This window comes from Budorcas taxicolor, chromosome 15 (genome assembly GCF_023091745.1).
Source record: "Budorcas taxicolor isolate Tak-1 chromosome 15, Takin1.1, whole genome shotgun sequence".
Lineage (NCBI taxonomy): Eukaryota > Metazoa > Chordata > Mammalia > Artiodactyla > Bovidae > Budorcas > Budorcas taxicolor.
In genome coordinates, this window is record NC_068924.1 from 20,081,195 (window position 1) to 20,101,951 (window position 20,757).

At 38.5% G+C, this 20,757-nt stretch overlaps 1 protein-coding gene across 1 annotated transcript in view; it reads right to left on the reverse strand.

The window, feature by feature from the left end:
* ARHGAP20 (Rho GTPase activating protein 20) overlaps nucleotides 1-20,757 on the reverse strand; it is a 200,811-nt gene that overhangs the window by 17,817 nt on the left and 162,237 nt on the right. Inside the window, exons 8-9 of the mRNA XM_052653158.1 lie at nucleotides 19,550-19,616; nucleotides 16,995-17,183 (exon numbers count right to left, since the gene is read on the reverse strand). Coding sequence (XP_052509118.1) covers nucleotides 16,995-17,183; nucleotides 19,550-19,616 — 256 coding nt within the window. The remainder of the gene's footprint in view (nucleotides 1-16,994; nucleotides 17,184-19,549; nucleotides 19,617-20,757) is intronic.

Sequence of the window (20,757 nt, forward strand, 5' to 3'; positions counted from 1 at the left end):
AAGTCTATGGACAGATGAGCCTGGCAGGCTACAGTCTTTAGGGTTGCACACAGTCAGATATGGACTGAAGCACCTTAGCACGCACACATCTACACATTACGAGCACAAGAGTGATCTTGGAGGCTTCTGCATTTGATGTGAATTTTGAACGAACATGATTTCAATAGGTGGAGGATCTAATTTCATGCCTTGTATCTGTTAAGTACTCAATAAGTCATTCTTGGACAGTAACTGAACTGAGGAGACATTTAGGCGATAAAAGGCAATGTGAACAAAATAGGCAAAAGTAAGAAAGGTCAACACTGAAACATGATTTTGTGAGATCATAGTTCTAAAGCATTGTTGATGTCATCTGTATCTAACTTTAACATGAAAATTGATGGATTTACACAGAATTTGATACTTTAAAAAATGGCTCTTTGAGGTTCCTTTAGGATCTTTCTGCTGCGTGCACCTCTGGCCCTCAAAACAAACACGCAAGTAACAACTATAAAGGAGAAGAGAGACAGAAAGGACCTGAGAAAATATCCGAAGAGATAATAGCTGAAAAAAATTAAAGACAAAGATAAAATATTAAAAGCAACAAGAGAAAAATGGCAAGTAACATAAAGGGAACTCCCATAAGGAGGAAATCCCAGAAAGGAAAAAACTGAATAGTGGGAGCTCTAAACATCTTATATTTTCTGCCTAGAGAATTTCCTTTAGCATTTATTGTAAAACTGGTTTGGTGGTGCTGAGTTCTCTTAACTTTTGATTGCTGGAAAGCTTTTGATTTCTCCACCAAATCTGAAGGACAGTCTTGCTGAGTAGAGTATTCTTGGTTATAGGTTCTTCCCTTTTACCACTTTAGACATATCCTGCCATTCCCTCCTGGCTTGTAGACTTTCTGTTGAGAAATCAGCTGATAGCCTGATGGGAAGTCCCTTGTATGTTATTTGTCATCTTTCCCTGTTGCTTTTAATATTTTGTCTTCAATTTTTGTCAGTTTGATTACTATGTGTCTTGGTGTGTTCCTCCTTGGGTTTATCCTGTCTGGGATTTTCTGTGCTTCCTGGACGTGGTTGACTATTTCCTTTCTCACGTTAGGGAAGTTTTTCTGGGGTTCTATCTTGTCCCTTCATCTGGGACGTAACTTTCTGCTTTTTCATTGTGATGAACTCTCTGTAATATGGTTTTGTTTTAGCCACTGTGAGACTGTGGTTCTTCTTGCTTCTTCTGTCTGCCCTCTGATGGATGAGGCTAAGAGGCTTGTGCAAGCTTCCTGGTGGGAGGGATTGGCAATGGGAAAAACTGGGTCTTGCTCTGGTGGGCAGGGACTTTCTCAGTATAGCTTTAATCCAATTATCTGCTGATGGGTGGGGCTGCACTCCCTCATAGGTAGTTGGTAGCTGTTTGACCTGAGGTGACTCAGGCCTGGGGTCTCTTGGCTCTATGGTTGGGTTAATGGTGAACTCCAAGAGAGTTTATGCCAAGAGGGAACTTCCTGACCTGCTGCTGCCAGAACCCCGGTCCCTGTGGTGAGCTTCTGCCAACCCATGCCTCCACAGGAGGCCCTCCACCACTAGCAGGCAGTTTTGGTTTACTTCCCTGTGGGCTCACAGCTCCTTTCCTCTGGGTCTTGGTGCACACAAGATTTTGTTTGTGCCCTCCAAGACCAGAGTCTGTTTTCCCCAGTCCTGTGCAAGTCCTATAATCAAGCCCTGCCGGCCTTCAAGGTCAGGTTCCCTGGTGATTCCCAGTCCCTTTGTCAGATACCCAGGTTGGGAAGCCTGGTGTGGGGTTCAGAACCTTCACAACAGTGGGAGAACTTCCTTGGTATTATTGTTCTCTGGTTTGTGGGTCACCCACCTGGCGGGTATGGGATTCGATGTTATCATGACGGTGCTCCTCCTACCATCTCACTGTGGCTTCCTCTTTGGCTTGGGACACGGGATATCTTTCTTGGGGTGGGTTTCAGTGTCCTCCTGTTGATGGCTGCCCAGTAGCTGGTTGCAAATTTGGCCATCTCGCAGGAGGAGATGAGCACACACCCTTTTACTCCATCATCTTGAACTGGAAGCCCCTTGTTTATTTTTAATTTCTATTGCCATATAGTTACTTGACAATGTTGTATTAGTTTCTGGGCTTCCCTGGTGGCTCAGATGGTAAAGAATCTGCCTGAAATGCAGGAGACCTGGGTTCGATCCCTGAGTTGGGAAGAGTCCCTGTAGAAGGGAATGGCTACCCACTCCAGTATTCTTGCTTGTCAGTTTCTACTATACAGCAAAATGAATTGGTCATACATATGCATGCATATACATCGCCTCCCTTCTGGACTGCCTTCCATTTGGGTCACCACAGTGCATTAGGTAGAGTTCCCTGTGCTATACAGTATGTTCTCATTAGTTACCTATTTTATACATAATATCAGTAGTTTCCTCTGTGTTTTCTAAATCCAGCTTGAAAATCTGTAAGTTCATGGTTCACGTACAGTTGAAGCCTGGCCTGGAGAATTTTGAGCCTTACTATGCTAGCCTGTGAGATGAGTGTAATTGTGTGGTAGTTCCAATATTCTTTGGCATTGCCCTTCTTTGGGATTGGAATGAAAAGGCAGAAGAACAAATTGCCAATATCCATTGGATCGTAGAAAAAGCAAGAGAGTTCCAGAAAAACATCTACTTCTGCTTTATTGACTACGCCAAAGCCTTTGACTGTGTAGATCACAACAAACTGTGGAAAATTCTTCAAGAGATGGGAATACCAGACAACCTGACTTGCCTCCTGAGAAATCTGTATGCAGGTTAAGAAGCAACAGTTAGAACTGGACATGGAACAATGGACTGGTTCAAAATTGGGAAAGGAGTACGTCAAGGCTGTGTATTATCACTCTGTTTATTTAACTTCTATGCAGAGTACATCATGCGAAATGCCTGGCTGGATAAAGCACAAGCTGGAATCAAGATTGCCAGGAGAAATATCAATAACCTCAGATATGCAGATGACACCACCCTTATGGCAGAAAGTGAAGAGGAACAATAGAGCCTCTTGATGAAAGTGAAAGAGGAGAGAAAAAGCTGGCTTAAAACTCAACATTCAAAAAACTACGATCATGGCATCTGGTCCCATCACTTCATGGCAAACAGATGGGGAAACAATGGAAATAGAGACAGACTTTATTTGCTTTGGCTCCAAAATCACTGCAGATGGTGATTGCAGCCATGAAATTAAAAGACGTTTGCTCCATGGAAGAAAAGCTATGACCAACCTAGACAGCATATTGAAAAGCAGAGACATTACTTTTCCGACAAAGGTCCCTCTAGTCAAAGCTATGGTTTTTCCAGTAGTCATGTATGGATGTGAGTGAAAGTGAAGTCGCTCAGTCGTGTCCGACTCTTTGTGGCCCCATGGACTATAACCTATCAGGATCCTCTGTCCATGGGATTTTCCAGGCAATAGCACTGGAGTGGATTGCCATTTCCTTCTCCAGCAGATCTTCCCAACCCAGGGATCGAACCCAGGTCTCCTGCATTGTAGACAGACACTTTACCGTCTGAGCCACCAGAGAAGTCCATATGGATGTGAGAGTGGGACCATAAAGAAAGTTAAGTGTCAAAGAATTGATGCTTTTGAACTGTGGTATTAGAGAAACTCTTGAGAGTCCCTTGGACTGCAAGAAGATCAAACCAGTCAATCACGAGGACTGATGCTGCAACTAAAGCTCCAATACTTTGGCCACCTGATGCAAAGAGCCAACTCACTGGAAAAGACCCTGACTCTGGGAAAGATTGAAGGCAGGAGGAGAAGGATGACAGAGAATGAGATGGTTGGAGGTATCACCGACTTGATGGACATGAGTTTGAGCAAGCTCCGGGAATTGGTAATGGAGAGGGAAGCCTGGTGTGCTGCAGTCCATGGGGTTTCAGAGAGTCAGACATGACTGAACGACTGAACTAACTGATCAGTAGTTTAGGAAACTGAACCCATTCTTAAATCCAGAAAGGGGTTCCTTTGTGGCAGCAATGTCAATCTGTGCAAATGTTTGTTTAATATGTATGTTTATATATGTTGAGTAGTTATACTCAATCTAGTTTCCTAACATTTAATATGGTTTCACAATTTTGAAAACTATTAGATTTACTGTATCTTTTTGGTTTCACACACTTCTTAGGAAGAATGTTCTATCATAAAGTTATAAACTCAGCTATCCAATGAGTATAGACAGAAGACAAAGTAGAATTGAGTCTTGTATTTTATTATAAGTGCTTTCAGCTGCAGTCATGCCTTTTATTATATACCACAGTCAATTTTAGAGTTCATGTTCCCTTTGGGACTGAGAGGAAAAAAAATTTCATTAAAATTTACTTTCTTGCAGAGCTTTTAATGCTTAGCTCTTACTTTCTAAAGGTCAAAGGCTGATGAGAAAACATGCAATTGTTATAAAAAATATTATGATGATGTAAATATAGAGCAAATAAAATTCATGAACATACAACTTTCCTCAACAATCCCAGCAAGAGTCAAGTTAGAGTCTCTTCATGCTTAAATGAACAAACTGAATATTAAAAATTGTAATTCTTAAAAGTTTGTGCTTATTGATTATTAAAGAATAATCACCACAACAAAAAACTTTTAATAAGAAATTTTAGCAAGATGGATATGTAGGAAGCTCTTGCACTCACCTCCTCCCGTGGGTGACAGTTTATCTAAAACTATACATGGAACAACTTCTTCTGAAAAGAATCCACATACTGGTAAAGAGACCCTGTTACATTGGGCAAATGAGAGAGAAACCACATCCTAGTGGGTAGAAAAGGCTGAAACACAATCTCATTACAAACTCCACCCCCAATAAAACAACCCCCAGTCTGGAGGGAACTCAAAACCCAGAGCTTCTCCAGAAGGAGTGAAGGGTTCATACCTCACATAGGCCATCCTAACTTTTAAGATCCAGTGTCTGAGAGATAAACCCCCAAAGCATCTCACAGGCCAACAAGGCTCATGTCCATGAGACATATGGGGCTTTGTGGACACAAGGAAGGGTTCTTAAAGGGTTTATGACTAGGCTCACCTAACTAGGCTCCATGAGACATATGGGGCTTTGTGGACACAAGGAAGGGTTCTTAAAGGGTTTATGACTAGGCTCACCTAACCCAGAGCCCAATGTAGAAGCAGCCATTTGCAAAGCATCCAGACATCATATGAAAGAGATTCATTTACTAATTTTAAAGCACTTGTACCTGCTTGGATACTCCCTCGGACAGAGGCTGGTGGACACTATCTTCCTATTTTCTCTCTGCCTTGCTAAAGTCAGCAGCACCATCTTCCCCACCCTCTGCCCTTATGTTGGGTATCATCTTTTTATTTTTCCTCTCCCTTGTTTTCTCTTTTTCTTTCTCTTTTCTTTTTTTTTTTTTCCAGTGAATGCCATCTGTGTACTCCCCATCTGTCCCATGTCAGCCAGTGGGTACCATTTTTTAGCTCTTCTGCTATACTGCAGAGTGCTTTTATCTTCTGGAGAGGAGGTTCTACACAATACTGGTGCTCTGGTTTTTACATTTGGTGACATGATTTTTACAGCTGCCCCCCAGAGAAAGACCTGTGATCAACTGGTCAGGGGGGGCTTGCATTCCTGGGTCCCACAGGACTGTAACAATTATAGAGACAGTTCTTGGAAGACTACCATTTCCAGGGCATCACACAGACAGCAGACTGAACACACTCCCACTCTTTTTGTAAAAGAGGCTATTTGCCTGTCTAGGAACTTCAGCCCTGGGGATAAGCAACAGGTCTGGCACACACCTAGAGGGTGAGCAGGTGCTCTCAAAGATGCAGCCAGGAACACCATCTTTGCACTTCCTCCTGTGTGACTACAGTTCACTAGCAACTCCCAAGAAGGAGCTTATAAACCTACCAGAGACCCAATTTTTGTGACTGCTGCCAGGGACCACCTCCAGATAGCCTGGCTCTGGGGGCCAGCAGGGCTTATCTTTGCAGTCCTACAGAACTGCATATATCTGCATTCTTGAAAAGCTGCTGCCTGAGGACTTGGTTTCTAATCAGCCTGAATCAAGGTGCTGACTGAACTCTCCCCTTTGGGACACTGACTGATCTTGGCACTTCCTCAAGTACTGAGAGCTATTAAATATAAGATAGGCTTCTTGGATAATTACAAATAGTTGACAGAAAACCAAGAGCTAGGACAGGGTTGAATGAAAAAGGTTCATCTCTTACACAAAGCCAACAGTTCAAGTGAGAGAGGTGGCTCTTTCACCCAGTGCATAGAAACTAGGACAGAATCAAGCAAAATGAAGAAACAGAAATATGTTCCAAATGAAAGAACAAGATAAAACATCAGAAGAAAAGTTAATGAACTGGAGATAAATAATTTACCTGGTAAAAAGTTCAATAAATGATCCTAAAGATGCTCACTAAACTTGAGAGAAGAATGGATAAACACAGTGAGAACTTAAAGATAGAAAATATAAGAAAGTTCCAAACAGAAGTCACAGAACTGAAGAATACAACAACTGAATTGAAAAATAACCAGTGGGGGTCAAAAGCAGATTTGATGAAGCAGAAGAAAGGATCAGAGAACTTGAGACATGGCAGAGAAACTCACCCAATCAGAGCAGCAAAAAGAAAAAGGAATGCAAAATGGTGAAGACAGCTTAAAGGACTTATGGGACAACATCAAGTGCATTAACTATCACATTATAGAGGTCTCAGAAAAAAATAAAAAGGGAAGGAAAACTTACTTGAAAAAATAATGGCTGAAAACTGTCCTAAACTGCGGAAAGAAACAGACATTCAAATCTAGGAAGCTCAGACAGTTCCAAATAAGATGAACCCAGAGATCTACACCAAGACACTAATTTTATACTAAATTTTATACTTTTTATATACTAAATTTTATACTTTTTTCTACTAAATTTTATACTTTTGACATTTTATACTAAAATGTCAAAAGCTAAAGACAAGGAGAGATCTTAAAAGCTGCAAGAGAAAAACAACTTTTTATGTACAAGGAAATCCTGTCAGACTATCAGTAGATTTTTTTAGCAGAAATTTTAAAGATTGGAGGAAAATAGCACAATATATTCCAAGTACTAAAAGATAAAAATTTCTAACCAAAAATACTTCACCTACCAAAGTTATCATTCAGAATTGAAAGAGACAGAGGTTTCCAGCAAGCAAAAGATAAAGGAGTTCATCACCACTAAACCTAAACCATTCTCAGAAGAGATGTATATCTTTTTAAGCTGAACAGAGGGTGCTAATTAGTAACAGAATATATAAAAGCATAAATCTCACTGGTAAAGGCAAATATATGGTAATGGTAGTGAATGAATTATTAATGCGAAGGTCAAAAGACAAAAATAGTAAAAATAACTGTAGCTACAATATTTAAGCAAGGGATTTACAAGATAAAAAAAGACATAAAATATGATATCAAAAAACCAAATGTTGGGTGAGTAGAGAATAAATAAGCAGAGCTTTACAAAGTGTTCAAACACTGTTATTAACATAAACACTATTATAAATACAAGTTCTTATGTGTAAACCTTGTGATAACCATCAAGCAAAAACCTAAAGTAGATACACAAAAGATAACGACAGAGAAAGGAATCTGAAAGTCATTAAATCACAAAGGAAGGTAGCAGTAGAAGAAATGAACAGAGGAAACGCAAAGCAGCCAGAAACAATAGAAATGGCAATAACATATCTATTAACAATTACTTTAACAGTAAATGGACTAAATTCTTCGAGCAAAAGACAGAGAGGGATTGATGGAATAAAATACAAGACCCACCTGCATGCCGCCTACAAGAGATTCACTTCAGAACTAAGAGGAGCAGTAAATGAAATAGAGACTAAAAGACACTAGAAGAGATCAATGAAAATAAGAGCAGGTTCTTTGAAAAAATAAACAAAGTTGATAAACCTTTAGCCAGACTCAACAAAAGAGAGAGAACTAAAGTAAACAAAACAAAACAAAACAAAACCAGAAATGAAAGAGATGCAATGGACACCATAGAAACATACAGGATCATTAAGAGACTATTACGAACAATTACACACCAACAAATTGGAAAACCTAGAACAAACGGATAAATTCTTAGACACATGCAAACTTCAAGGCTGAATATGAACAGAAAATCTGAATAGGCTGATTATTGGTAGGGATACTGAATAAGTAATTTAAAAACTCCCTACAAATAAAAGTCTAGGACCTGACAGCTTCACTGGTGAATTCTATCAAACCTTCAAAGAAGAATTAATACCAATACTCTCAAAGTCTTCCAAAAGGTAGGAAATGAGGGAACACTTCTAAATTCATTTTCCAAGGCCATAATTACTCTGATACCCCAGTCAAGGAAACCACAAGCAAACAAAATTATAGGTCAACATCTCTGATGAACATATAGGTAAAAATTCTCAAAGAAATCATCAAATTGAATTCAACAATATATTAAAAAAATCAATGCCATAATCAACTTTGACTTATTAAAGGTATACAAGCATGATTCATATTCCACTAATCAATCAATGTGATATACTGTATTTACAAAACAGAGGAAAAGAATATGATTTTTCCTTGATGGTATCAATAGATTAAAAAAAGCACTTTAAAAAATCCATCCATTTATTAATATGATTAAAATCCTCAACAGAGTGGGAATAGAGGAAATGTACCCCAACATAACAATGGTCATATATTAATATGACAGATAATATCATATTCAATGGTCAAAAGCCAAAAGGTTTTCCCTCTAAGATTAGAAACAAGACAAGGATGCCCACTCTCATCATTTTTCTTCAACATGATATTGGAAGGTCTAGCCAAATCAAGTAGGCAGGAAAAAAATGAAAGATATCCAAACTGGAAAGAAAAAAGTAAAAATGCCACTATTTGTAGATGATTTAATAATAATATATACAGAAAACTTTAAAGACTCCCCTCAAAAAACTTTAGAACTAACAAATGAATTCAGTCAATCTGAAGGATATAAGACCAACATACATCTCCTGAGTTTCTATACATTAATAACAAGCTATCAGAAAGTTAAATTAAGGAAATAATCACATTTATAACTGCACCAAGAAGAATAAACTACCTAAAAATAAATTTAATCAAGAAGGTGAAAGACCAGTACACTGAAAACTAAGGCAGCACTGATGAAAAAAAAATGGAAGAAGACACAAATAAATGGAAAGATATTCCATGCTCACGGATTGGCAGAGTTAGTACTGCTAAAATCTCCATACTATTCAAAGCAGTCTATAGACTCAATGCAGTCCCTATCAAAATTCCAATTGTGGTTTTCACAGTAACAGAACAGTTCTAAAATTTGTATAGAATGACAAAAGACCCTAAAGTAGACAAATCAATCTTGAGAAGGAACAACAAAGCAGGAGGCTTCATGCTTCCTAATTTCAAACTACACTATCAGTTCAGTTCAGTTCAGTCGCTCAATCATGTCTGACTCTTTGCGACGCCATGAACTGCCACACTCCAGGCCTCCCTGTCCATCACCAATTCCTGGAGTCCACCCAAACCCATGTCCATTGAGTCGGTGATGCCATCCAACCATTTCATCCTCTGTCATCCCTTTCTCCTCCTGCCCTCAATCTTTCCCAGCATCAGGGGCTTTTCAAATGAGTCAGCTCTTTGCATCAGGTGGCCAAAGTATTGGAGTTTCAGCTTCAACATCAGTCCTTCCAATGAACACCCAGACTGATCTCCTTTAGGATGGACTGGTTGGATCTCCTTGCAGTCCAGGTGACTCTGAAGAGTCTTCTCCAACACCACAGTTCAAAAGCATCAATTCTTCAGTGCTCAGCTTTCTTTATAGTCCAACTCTCAAATCCATACATGACCACTGGAAAAACCATAGTCTTAACTAGATGGACCTTTGTTGACAAAGTAATGTCTCTGTTTTTTAATATGCTATCTAGGTTGGTCATAACTTTCCTTCCGAAGAGTAAGCGTCTTTTAATTTCATGGCTGCAATCACCATCTGCAGTGATTTTGGAGCCCAAAATAAAGTCAGCCACTGTTGCCACTGTTTCTCCATCTATTTCTCATGAAGTGGGACCTAATGCTATGATCTTCGTTTTCTGAATGTTAAGCTTTAAGCCAACTTTTTCACTCTCCTCTTTCACTTGCATCAAGAGGCTCTTTAGTTCTTCATCACTTTCTGCCATAAGGGTGGTGTCATCTGCATATCTGAGGTTATTGATATTTCTCCCGGCAATCTTGATTCCAGCTTGTGCTTCCTCCAGCCCAGTGTTTCTCAAGATGTACTCTGCATGTAAGTTAAATAAGCAGGGTGACAATATACAGCCTAGACATACTCCTTTTCCTATTTGGAACCAGTCTGTTGTTCCATGTCCAGTTCTGCTGCTTCCTGACCTGCATACAGGTTTCTCAAGAGGCAGGTCAGGTGGTCTGGTATTCCCTTCTCTTTCAGAATTTTCCACAGTTTACTGTGATCCATACTACATTACAGAGCTTTAGTAATCAAAATAAAATGATACTGGCATAAAAACAGATATACAGATCAAGGGAACAGAAAAGATAGCCCAGAAATAGACGTACATACTTATGCTCAATTAATTTATGACAAAGAAGCCAAGAACATACAATGAGAAAAGGACAGTTTCTTCAGTAAGTCATGTTGGGAAAACTGGACAGCAACATGCAAAAATGGCTGGACTCTACCATATACAGAAATTAACTCAAAATAGATTAAGACAGCATTTGCTCCAGGAGCTGGCAACTGGCTAGGTCAGTGCTGCATCCTGGGAATGTAGCTTACCTGATAGGCTTACCATCCATCAGCAATGTGGTATCTTGGAAAGAATATGGTTTCTATAGTCAGAGCTGATTCCAGATTCTGGCTCTGCTACTTAGCTGAATAACCTTGGATAAACTATCTTTCTTGATACCATGACCTAGCTCCACCCAACTGCATACATGCTCCCATGTATGCTGGACACTTAATACCAAACAAGCAGCAAGAAAGGAACACAGCCCCACCCATCAGCAGACAGGCTGCCTAAAGTTGTATTAAGCTCACAGAAATCCCCAAACACTCCACCTGATGTAACTCTGTCCATCTGAGGGAAAAAACTCAGCACTACCCACCAGAGCACAGGCACCAGTCCCTCCCAGCAGGAAGCCTACACAAGCCCTTGGAACAATCACCTTCTCCCACTAGGGAAGACACCAGAAGCAAGAGGAACCATGACCCTGTAGCCTGTAAAAAGGAAACCTCAAACACTGTAAGTTAAACAACGAGAAGACAGAGAAATATGTTACAGAGGAAGGAGCAAGGTAAAAACCCACAAGTGAAAAGGAAATAGGCAATTACCTGAAAAATAATTCAGAGTAATGATAGTAAAGATGATTCAAAATCTGGGAAATAGAATGGAGAAAATACAAGAAATATTTAACAAGGACCTAGAAACACTAAAGAACGAACAAGCAATGATGAACACCACAATAACTGAAATTAAAAATACACTAGGAGGAATCAATAGCAGAATAACTGAGAGAAGAATGGATAAGTGAGCTAGAAATAAAATGGTGGAAATAACTGCTGTGAAGTAGAATAAAGAAAAAAGAATGAAAAGAACTGAGCGCAATCTCAGAGACCTCTGGGACAATATTAAACACACCAACATTTGAATTATATGGGTCCCAGAAGAAGAGAAAGAGAAGGGGTCTGAGAAAATATTTGAAGAGATTATAGTAAAAAACTTCCCTAACATGAGAAAGGAAATAGTCAAGTCCAGGAAGCACAGAGAGTTCCACATAAGATAAACCCAAGAGAAATAAGCTGAAATACACATTAATCAAACTGAAAAATTTAAATACAAAAAATATTAAAAGCAGCATGGCGAGGGTAGAATAATTTGAGAGAATAGCATTGAAACATGTATATTATCATATGTGAAACATAGCGCCAGTTCAGGTTCGATGTGTGAGACAGGGCACTCAGGGCTGGTGCACTGGGATGACCCTGAGGGATGAGATGAGGAGGGAGGTGGGAGCAGGGGTTCAGGATGGGGGACACATGTACACCTATGGCTGATTCATGTCAATGTATGGCAAAAACCACTATAATATTATAAAGCAATTAGCTTCCAATTAAAATAAATTAATTAAAAAAACATATAGGGGAATCTCCATAAGATTATCAGCTGATTTCCTAACAGAAACTCTACCGGCCAGATAGGATATATTTAAAGTGATAGAAGCGAAAACCTACACGATTATTCTACCCAGGAAGGCTTAGATTTGATGGAGAAATCAAAAGATTTACAGACAAGTAAAGGCTAAGAGAATTCATTGTCACCAGACCAGCTTTGTAATAAATATTAAAAGAACTTCTCTAGGCAGGAAGCACAGAGAAGGAAAAAACCTACACAAACAAATTCAAAACAACTAAGAAAGTGGTAATAGGAATATACACATAAATACTTTAAATGTAAATGGATTAAATGCTTTGATGAAAAGATAAAGATAGGCTGAATGGATACAAAACAAAATCCATATATACGCTGCCCACAAAAGACCCACTTCAGATATAGGGAGAAATATAGGCTGGAAGTTAGAGGATGGAAAAAGATATTCCATGCAAATGGAAATCAAAACAAAGGTGAAGTAGCAATACTCATGTCACATAAAACAGACTTTAAAATAAAGACTGTCACAAAAAAAGACAAGGAAGGACAGAATATACAAGGGATAAAAGACAGCTTGTTCAATAAGTGGTGCTGGGGAAACTGGAGAGTTACATGTAAAAGGATGAAATTAGACACTTCTTAACACCATACACAAAAATAAAATGGATTAAAGACCTGATGTAAGGCCAGACACTATAAAACTCTTCGAGGAAAACAGGCAGAATACCCTTCGACATAAATTACAGCAAAACCTTTTTTGACCCACCTCCTACAGTAACGAAAATAAAAACAAAAATAAACACATGGGACCAAAGTATATTGAAAAGCATTTGCACAGCAAAGGGAACCATAAACAAGACAAAAAGGAAACCCTTAGAATGGAAGAAAATATTTGCAAATGAGGAAACCGACAAAAGATTAATCTCCAAAAATACACACGCAACTCATTCAGCTCAATATAAAAAAACAACCCAGTCGAAAAATGGGTACAAGTTCTAAATAGACATTTCTCCAAAGAAGACATACAGATAGTCAACAAACACATGAAAAGATGCTCAACATCACTAATTATTAGAGAAATGCAAATCAAAACTACAAAGAACTGTCACCTCACACTGGTTAGAGTGGCTATCATCACAAAATCTATAAACAATACATGCTGCAGAGGGTATGGAGAAATTGCAATGTTGGTGGAAATGTAAATTGATACAGCCACTATGGAGAACAGTATGGAAGTTCCTTAAAACACTAAAAACAGAACTACCACATGACCTAGCAATTCCACTACTGTGCATATCTCTGGAGAAAACCATAATTCAAAAAGACACGTGCACCCCAATGTTCACTGCAGCACTATTTACAATAGCCAGGACATGGAAGCAACCTAAATGTCCACTAAGAGAGAAATGGATAAAGAAGATATGGTACATATGTACAAAGGGATATTGCTTAGTGCTTAGTCACTCAGACGCTTTGTGACCCCCAAGACCATAGCCCACCAGGCTCCTCTGTCCATGGAGATTCTCCAGGCAAGAATACTGGAGTGGGTTGCCATGCCCTTCTCCAGGGGACCTTCCCAACTCAGGGATCAAACCCAGGTCTCCCACAGTGCAGTGGATTCTTTACTGTCTGAGTCACCAGGGAAGCCCATGAATCCTGGAATGGGTAGCCTGTTCATCTTCCAGGGGATCTTTCCAACCCAGGGATTGAATCGGGGCTCTCCTGCATTGCAGGTGGATTCTTTACTGGCTGAGCTACCAGGAAATGTACCAGCTGCGCTACCAATGGACTCTTTCCAGCTGAGCTACCAATGGAATATTACTCAGGCATAAACAGGAACACAACTGGGTCATTTGTAGAGATGTGGATAAACTAGAGACTGTCATACAGGATGAAGTATGTCAGAAAGTGTAAAACAAATATTGTATATTAATACATATAAGTGAAATCTGAAGAAATTGGTATAAATGATCTTATTTAAGCAGAAATAAAAACATAGATGTAGGGCATAAATGTATGGATACCAAGGGGGAAGGTTGGGTGGGATGAACTGGGAGATTGAGATTGACATATATAAACTATTGATACTGTGTGTAAAATAGGTAACTAATGAGAATCGATAACTCTACTCAATGCTCTGTGGTGATGTAAATGGGAAAGGAATAAAGAAAGAGGGGATACAGGTATACGTATAGCTGATTCACTTTGTTGTATAGTAGGAACTAATACAAACAATGCAAAGCAACTATACCCCAATAAAGATTTTAAAAATTATATGCTTGTGGAATGATACGTTAGCATTTGGCAGTACCTATTGGTGTGAAAAGCTGTTTTCAGAGATCATGAAGTATATAAAATATCATTACGTATAAGGATATTTTACATTTAATTATGATGTGTGCTGTGCTGTGCTTAGTTGCTCAGTCTTGTCTGACTCTTTGTGACCCCACGGACTGTAACATTCCATGTAAGAATACTGTCCAGACAAGAACACTGGAGTGGGTTGCCGTGCCCTTCTCCAGGGGATCTTCCCAACCTGGAATACTAATGTTGAATCCCAATTAAGTGAAACGTTATTTACCCAAAAGAATTATTTTCATTAACATATCTGTATTACACAAAATTGTACTCAGTTATGGGCTTCCTAGGTGGGACAGTGGTAAAGAATCCACCTGCCAATGCAGAAGACGTGGGTTCAATCCCTAGGTCGGGAAGATCCCCTGTAGGAGGAAAACGGCAACCTGCTTCAGTATTCTTGCCTAGAAAGTCTCTGGACAGAGGAGAACGGCAGGCTATAGTACATGGGGCTGCAAAGATTGGATATGACTCAGTGAGTGAGCATGCACGTACTCAATTATTACTACATATTGAATATCACCCATAAAAATTTTGTGGAAATTTGTTTTCTCTCTTGTTACATAAGTACCTACATGATATTCTCAGTTTTGTCTGCTGACTTGCAAATTTTACTACCTGGTCCTTTACAGAGAAAGTCTGTTGATCCCTGATCTAAGTTAGTGGTTTCCAAAGTAGTTGTTCTCAAAATCCTCTGTATTAAAAAAAAAAACATACAAAACTGGTTCAAATATTAATTGTTTAACTACACAGGTAGTTGCCACCACTGCTCTATAGTTACTCCTTTTATTATGAATCATTTTATAGCTGCAACCATTATTATCTTAACCTTTAACAGGGAGAAACAGAGGATTAATAAGTAAAGGCTGCTTACAATTAATTAATCAAGTTGTTGGCAAAAATGAGTAAAACCTTCAGGGTTCTTGACTCCTGATTATTTTGGTCTACTTAGTTAAAATACACTTATTTTATTTATTAACAAGGTACCCACAGAAACAGTTTTGAAAAACATGGGTAATAAAGGTAGAAGAGTAAAATAATATTCTCATCTTAGATATAAATGCAACATTCCTTTTATAACTTTAATAAGCACTAACAACAGACCTATTAATAAATTCATTCAACAAATATTTATTGGACACTTTTTTATGTATGCAGAAACTGTTCCAGGTGCTGGGAATATAGCAATAAACAAAACAGACCAAACTCTCCACCTTCAAGGAGCTCATATTTTAGAGGTTCGAGAACTGTAACATGTTTATAATACCCCTTCAAAATGGCCCAAAGATGTGAGTAAATAGCCTTAGAGTTCAAAACCTCAATTTACCACTGCTGGAGGGAGGAGGACTGGGGCAAATGCAAGATCAGTTTTTATAGCTGCTATCAGCAAGATTAGGGCTTCCCAGGTGGTGCAGTGGTAAACAATCTGCTGCCAGTGCAGGAGACACGGGCTGGGTCCCTGGGTTGGGAAGATCCCCTGGAGTAGGAGATGGCAACCCACCTCCAATATTCTTGCCTAGAAAATTCTATGGACAGAGAAGCCTGGTGGGCTACAGTTCATGGGGTTGCAAAGAGGTGGACATGACTGAGCCTGCCTGCACGCAATGTTAGCAATATTAAGGAGTTCTAGACCAATGACGTCAATGAAGTATAAAATCTAAGGCTGGGTCATCAACAGAAAGGGACAGGGTTGGACATGCATGTGTTGGGGGATGAGTATAAACCACGGCCACTGTTCACTGGTTACTACAGTTTTTTCAAACTGACAAGAGCAGCTACAAAAATTCAGCACCAATTTTCCACTACCCCACTCAACACTTTTGGGCATGATATATTTTCTTCTATTTTTTTTCACAGTCTTACTTTCAGACTGAGGTATAAAGCTCAAATTAGAGTTAGAGTAAATTAATGATGGTCCTCCTACGTTGAATATCATTTTTACCATTCTGGAGTCTTTATTACGGGGCGGATAAGGGATGGCTACATTCAGAGGGATTAGCAGAATACCAAGAGATTTCTGTGGAAATCGTTACATACCTATCAGTAGCAGGATCCAGGTCGGGCATTAGAGTCTCCTGACATGCATCACTGACAGCCTCCTTTTTATAATGTGACCATTTGGGGAACACACTGTGCAATGTATTACAGTACAAAGAAAGCATTGAAGCACCTGCAGCATTCATTGCCTGGTGCCTCTGACTCTGCAGTGGACATAAAGTTAAAGGGGAAAGAATAGCGAAGAAAGAAGGAACAGACTCTATGGCAGTTACTAGCTGCTGATTACAAGTCAGTCAGTCCTACCACTAATTTCTAAAACTATCTTCTAAAACTCCATCTTTCCTTCAAAACACTTCGCAAGTTTAAAAGAAAAAAATATTTCATCTGGTTGAAAGGCAAAGAACTTTTTTTGCTTTCAGGAATGAAAAGTTTTAGTAAAAAAAGGCTCTATGAGGGAGGGGAAAACTCACCACTCAGCTGCTGGGTCACAGCCAGGCGGCTGGGCTTCAGGATGAACTGACACTGCATCTCTCGGGGCAGCTGCTCCGTGAGGAAGGGCTCTTGGAGGTTGGAAGGTGTGGGGGAGTCCTTTGATCCCTGTGCCAGGAGTGCAGTGTCTCGAAGATGGCTCATTTTAATTCCATAGGGATATTCATGCCCTACACAGAGAAAAAAAAATCCAAATGTAGACTTTAGGCAGACTAACACTGTGACTGTGTGTGCTACATACTGGAATGTACTGCAGTTTGCTCCTGGGACTTCTGGTATAAAGAATCCTTTTGTTGACTTAATGATCACCATGCACACTCTTACAGCTGGAGACCAGTGCATAATGCAGGTGGCCCAACCAGAGCAGTTTATTTTTGGAGTGCAGAGGGAAAAAAGCAAAGAGAAAAAAATGTCTTTAAAGAGTATCTTGTTTGGGAATGCACAGATTAGTCTGTGAGTTGCATAATGTTGACTTCTCCTATGCTCACATCTGTGAACATATATAAAGGCACTCTAGTTTCTCCTTTGACATTAACTATATTCTGTAAATCTTCAGTTAGTCCTTGACCTCTCTCAGCCTTAAATCCATGACTTAAAATATTTACCCTACCTATCATATAACATTATAAGGATCAAATAAGTAAACCTTAGAATTAATACTTTTTTAAATAATAAGGGCAAGAACTACATATTTCAGGCATTGCTATTATTACTATTATTCAACACAAGATATCTTTCTGAAAAAGACATTTTATACTTTTTATTAGTTATATAATTAGTCACTCAATAGCAAAAGGACTGGTTTGTTTGATTTATGTTTCCCTCCCAGCACTGAGCTCTGAGGTCGCCATTCAAAGGCAAGAATTAGAAGAAAGACTGCAGGGTATTAGAAACACAGAGACAAGATTCAAAAAGTAATTTTCAAACTAGAAAAACTAAACTCTACGTTGACTCTGCATCTGACTGCAACATAATTTTTTTGTTCTTTAGTACTTTTAAGCAGCTGCATTTTCTTAATTATTCCTCAACTACCTTTGTGCTGTAGATCTTGTTTACTTTTTAAAAAGAGTAAATTCTCTTATATCCCTTATTTTTCACTGAATGTAATTCAGTGAACTCTTTCTTTACCATCTGGCATAGGTATACAATGTCAATGCTCCATTAACATCAAGTACCACAGCAACTCTCAGGGATTAAGGCAAAGAAAAAAAAAGGACGTCTATCATAGTAATAAAGCCAAGTCAATTTATCAAAATAGCCAATAGCTAATATACAACTGAAGTTTGCAAAGCATGTTAAAATATGAAGTAGAGAAGTGTTCTAGGTAACAATCATGTTTCATGTTCCATGGTTCTTATAGTGAGAGTTAGAAATGAAGCTTAAAGCTGTTTTAAGCCTGAGAGTTACCGCCTATACAGTCATAATTAAATTAATATATTTTATTAAAACAATTGTTTTAAGTACTCATTTGGTTTTTAATCCCAGCTTTAATTATTGCTTACTGACTTTTATAAAATGTCAACACTAAGAAACTGGAAATGCAAAGAATTTTTTGTTCCCAGCTGTGTGCATAACAACTTGTTTTAAGTCTGAGAACATACATTTCAAAGAAAAGTTTGATTTTATATTACTCACATTGTTTGAAACCTGAATTACACAGTAGTGATCTCCACAGGTAAATGAAAGGATAACATGAGATAACTCAGATGATATGCTTTGCACAATGTCTGGCAGATAGTAAGCATTTAAAAATTATTAACAGAACTCTCATCAACAATGGTTATCATCTCAAGATCTGCTACAGATGCTGTCCTTTAATGTAATTGTTTTTTGTCTGTTAACCACACTGAATGGACTCACTTATCAAGAATAATTTTTAGTAAAATCAATTTAAATAAGGTGAGGTGATAAATAATTCTTATCAATGACTCTTCAAAACAAATGCTGGAAAATTTGACTACAGAAACAGCAAAGTAGTTAGTAAACTAGTAGTTACTGCTAAGTTAGTCAATGAGGATATTTAGGAATCAAAATGGTTTTATTTCATTGTCCTTATGATGCCTAGGAAAATTCCTGGTGCAGGGCAGATGTTAAATACTCACTGACAGATTGAGGCATGATTGGATCATAGATAGTCTTCCACAGAGGCAAGTAGTAGGTAGGAAAGGGAACAGGAAATTAAAAATCTAAACATGAAAAATAAATATATAGGGAAAAGGAATAACAACATATATTGCTTTTTTCAGAAAAAATGTTTAAAAAGTTGACAAGATAGTTCTCTTTGTAAAGAAAAAAAAGAGGAAAATTCACATTTCTCTTTCCAACTATATCATTAGCTGCTCGAATAAAGAGATATCATTTGTCTGGCACATAGGAAATACTTGATATGCATTTATTAAATTAACACATGAATATTATAGAAGATTTAATATTTAATAGTATTTAAGTTTAGGACTATATAGTCAATTCGCTGAGACATTTAGAATTATAATTAATTCACAATCAATTCTATCTTAGAATCTTCATAGAAACTTACCAATAAGTGGGTATGGTGCCTCCTCTTTGCCAGAATTGACCCATAACTGGTACTCTCTCTCAGAGCCCTTGGAGATAAAAGAATTAACAATAATTCTTCACATTTGGTAAATGAATAAGAATACATTTCCTGGGCATTTTTATATTTTGCAAAAAAAAGGGGGGGCAATATAAATGCCTTTAAGCTTCATAGCGGGTGGATATGGCTTTTGAAGATGGTAGTGCTGATTCTATAACCTCTCTAAACCCAAACAGAGGATTCATTTTTACCTAGGGATGACTTGGGTTCCACCGATTGTAACAGAATCAGGCCCTCATTATTATGGATAGCCCACAGAATATGACTGATGCTAAAGCTGAAACTCCAGTACTTTGGCCACCTCATGCAGAGTTGACTCATTGGAAAAGACTCTGATGCTGGGAGGGATTAGGGGCAGGAGGAGAAGGGGACGACAGAGGATGAGATGGCTGGATGGCATCACTGACTTGATGGACATGAGTCTGAGTGAACTCCGGGAGTCGGTGATGGACAGGGAGGCCTGGCATACTGCAATTCATGGGGTCACAAAGAGTCAGACACGACTGAGCAATTGAATTGAACTGAAGTGAACAGAATATGAAATCATATATATGCTCTTTCACAAAGTAAGAAATTTCTTGGTTTTCTGAAAGGTTAACTGATCTTTTTCAGAGTTCTAACTTCTGCTTCTCTGAACTTCTCAGAGAATATTGGACTTAATCTACAAAATGCCCCTGCAAAGACAACTTTGTTATCCAGAAAGCTACAACCCTGCTGTGTCTGTGATGAAAAAGTAAAATCTCAAAGGCTGACTATTAGTTTAGCTGCTTCTGAGTGGAAGGAGAAGAATGACATCGGGGCTTTGAGGAGAGAGACAGGTAGCTGGCACAGTCTACACGGGCTTTACTTCGAGCAAGTCCAGTCCTGGGGACAGAAAAGATAAGAATTCTGTCTAGAGAATAGGCTCAGTTATGCGGAACAATGAAACTGTTCACTAGCAGAATTACAACCCAGCAATATTTAAAATCCCACTTGAAAGAAACAATATTAAATTATACAGATTTTGCTGTATCCTTTAAAAGAGGATAAAGCAAAAATGTTTTAAATGAAACTACAACAGATGGGCAATATTTAATATTCTTACCTTTATCTTCTAATTAAAAATTATGATCCTGACCTTATAATGGAGG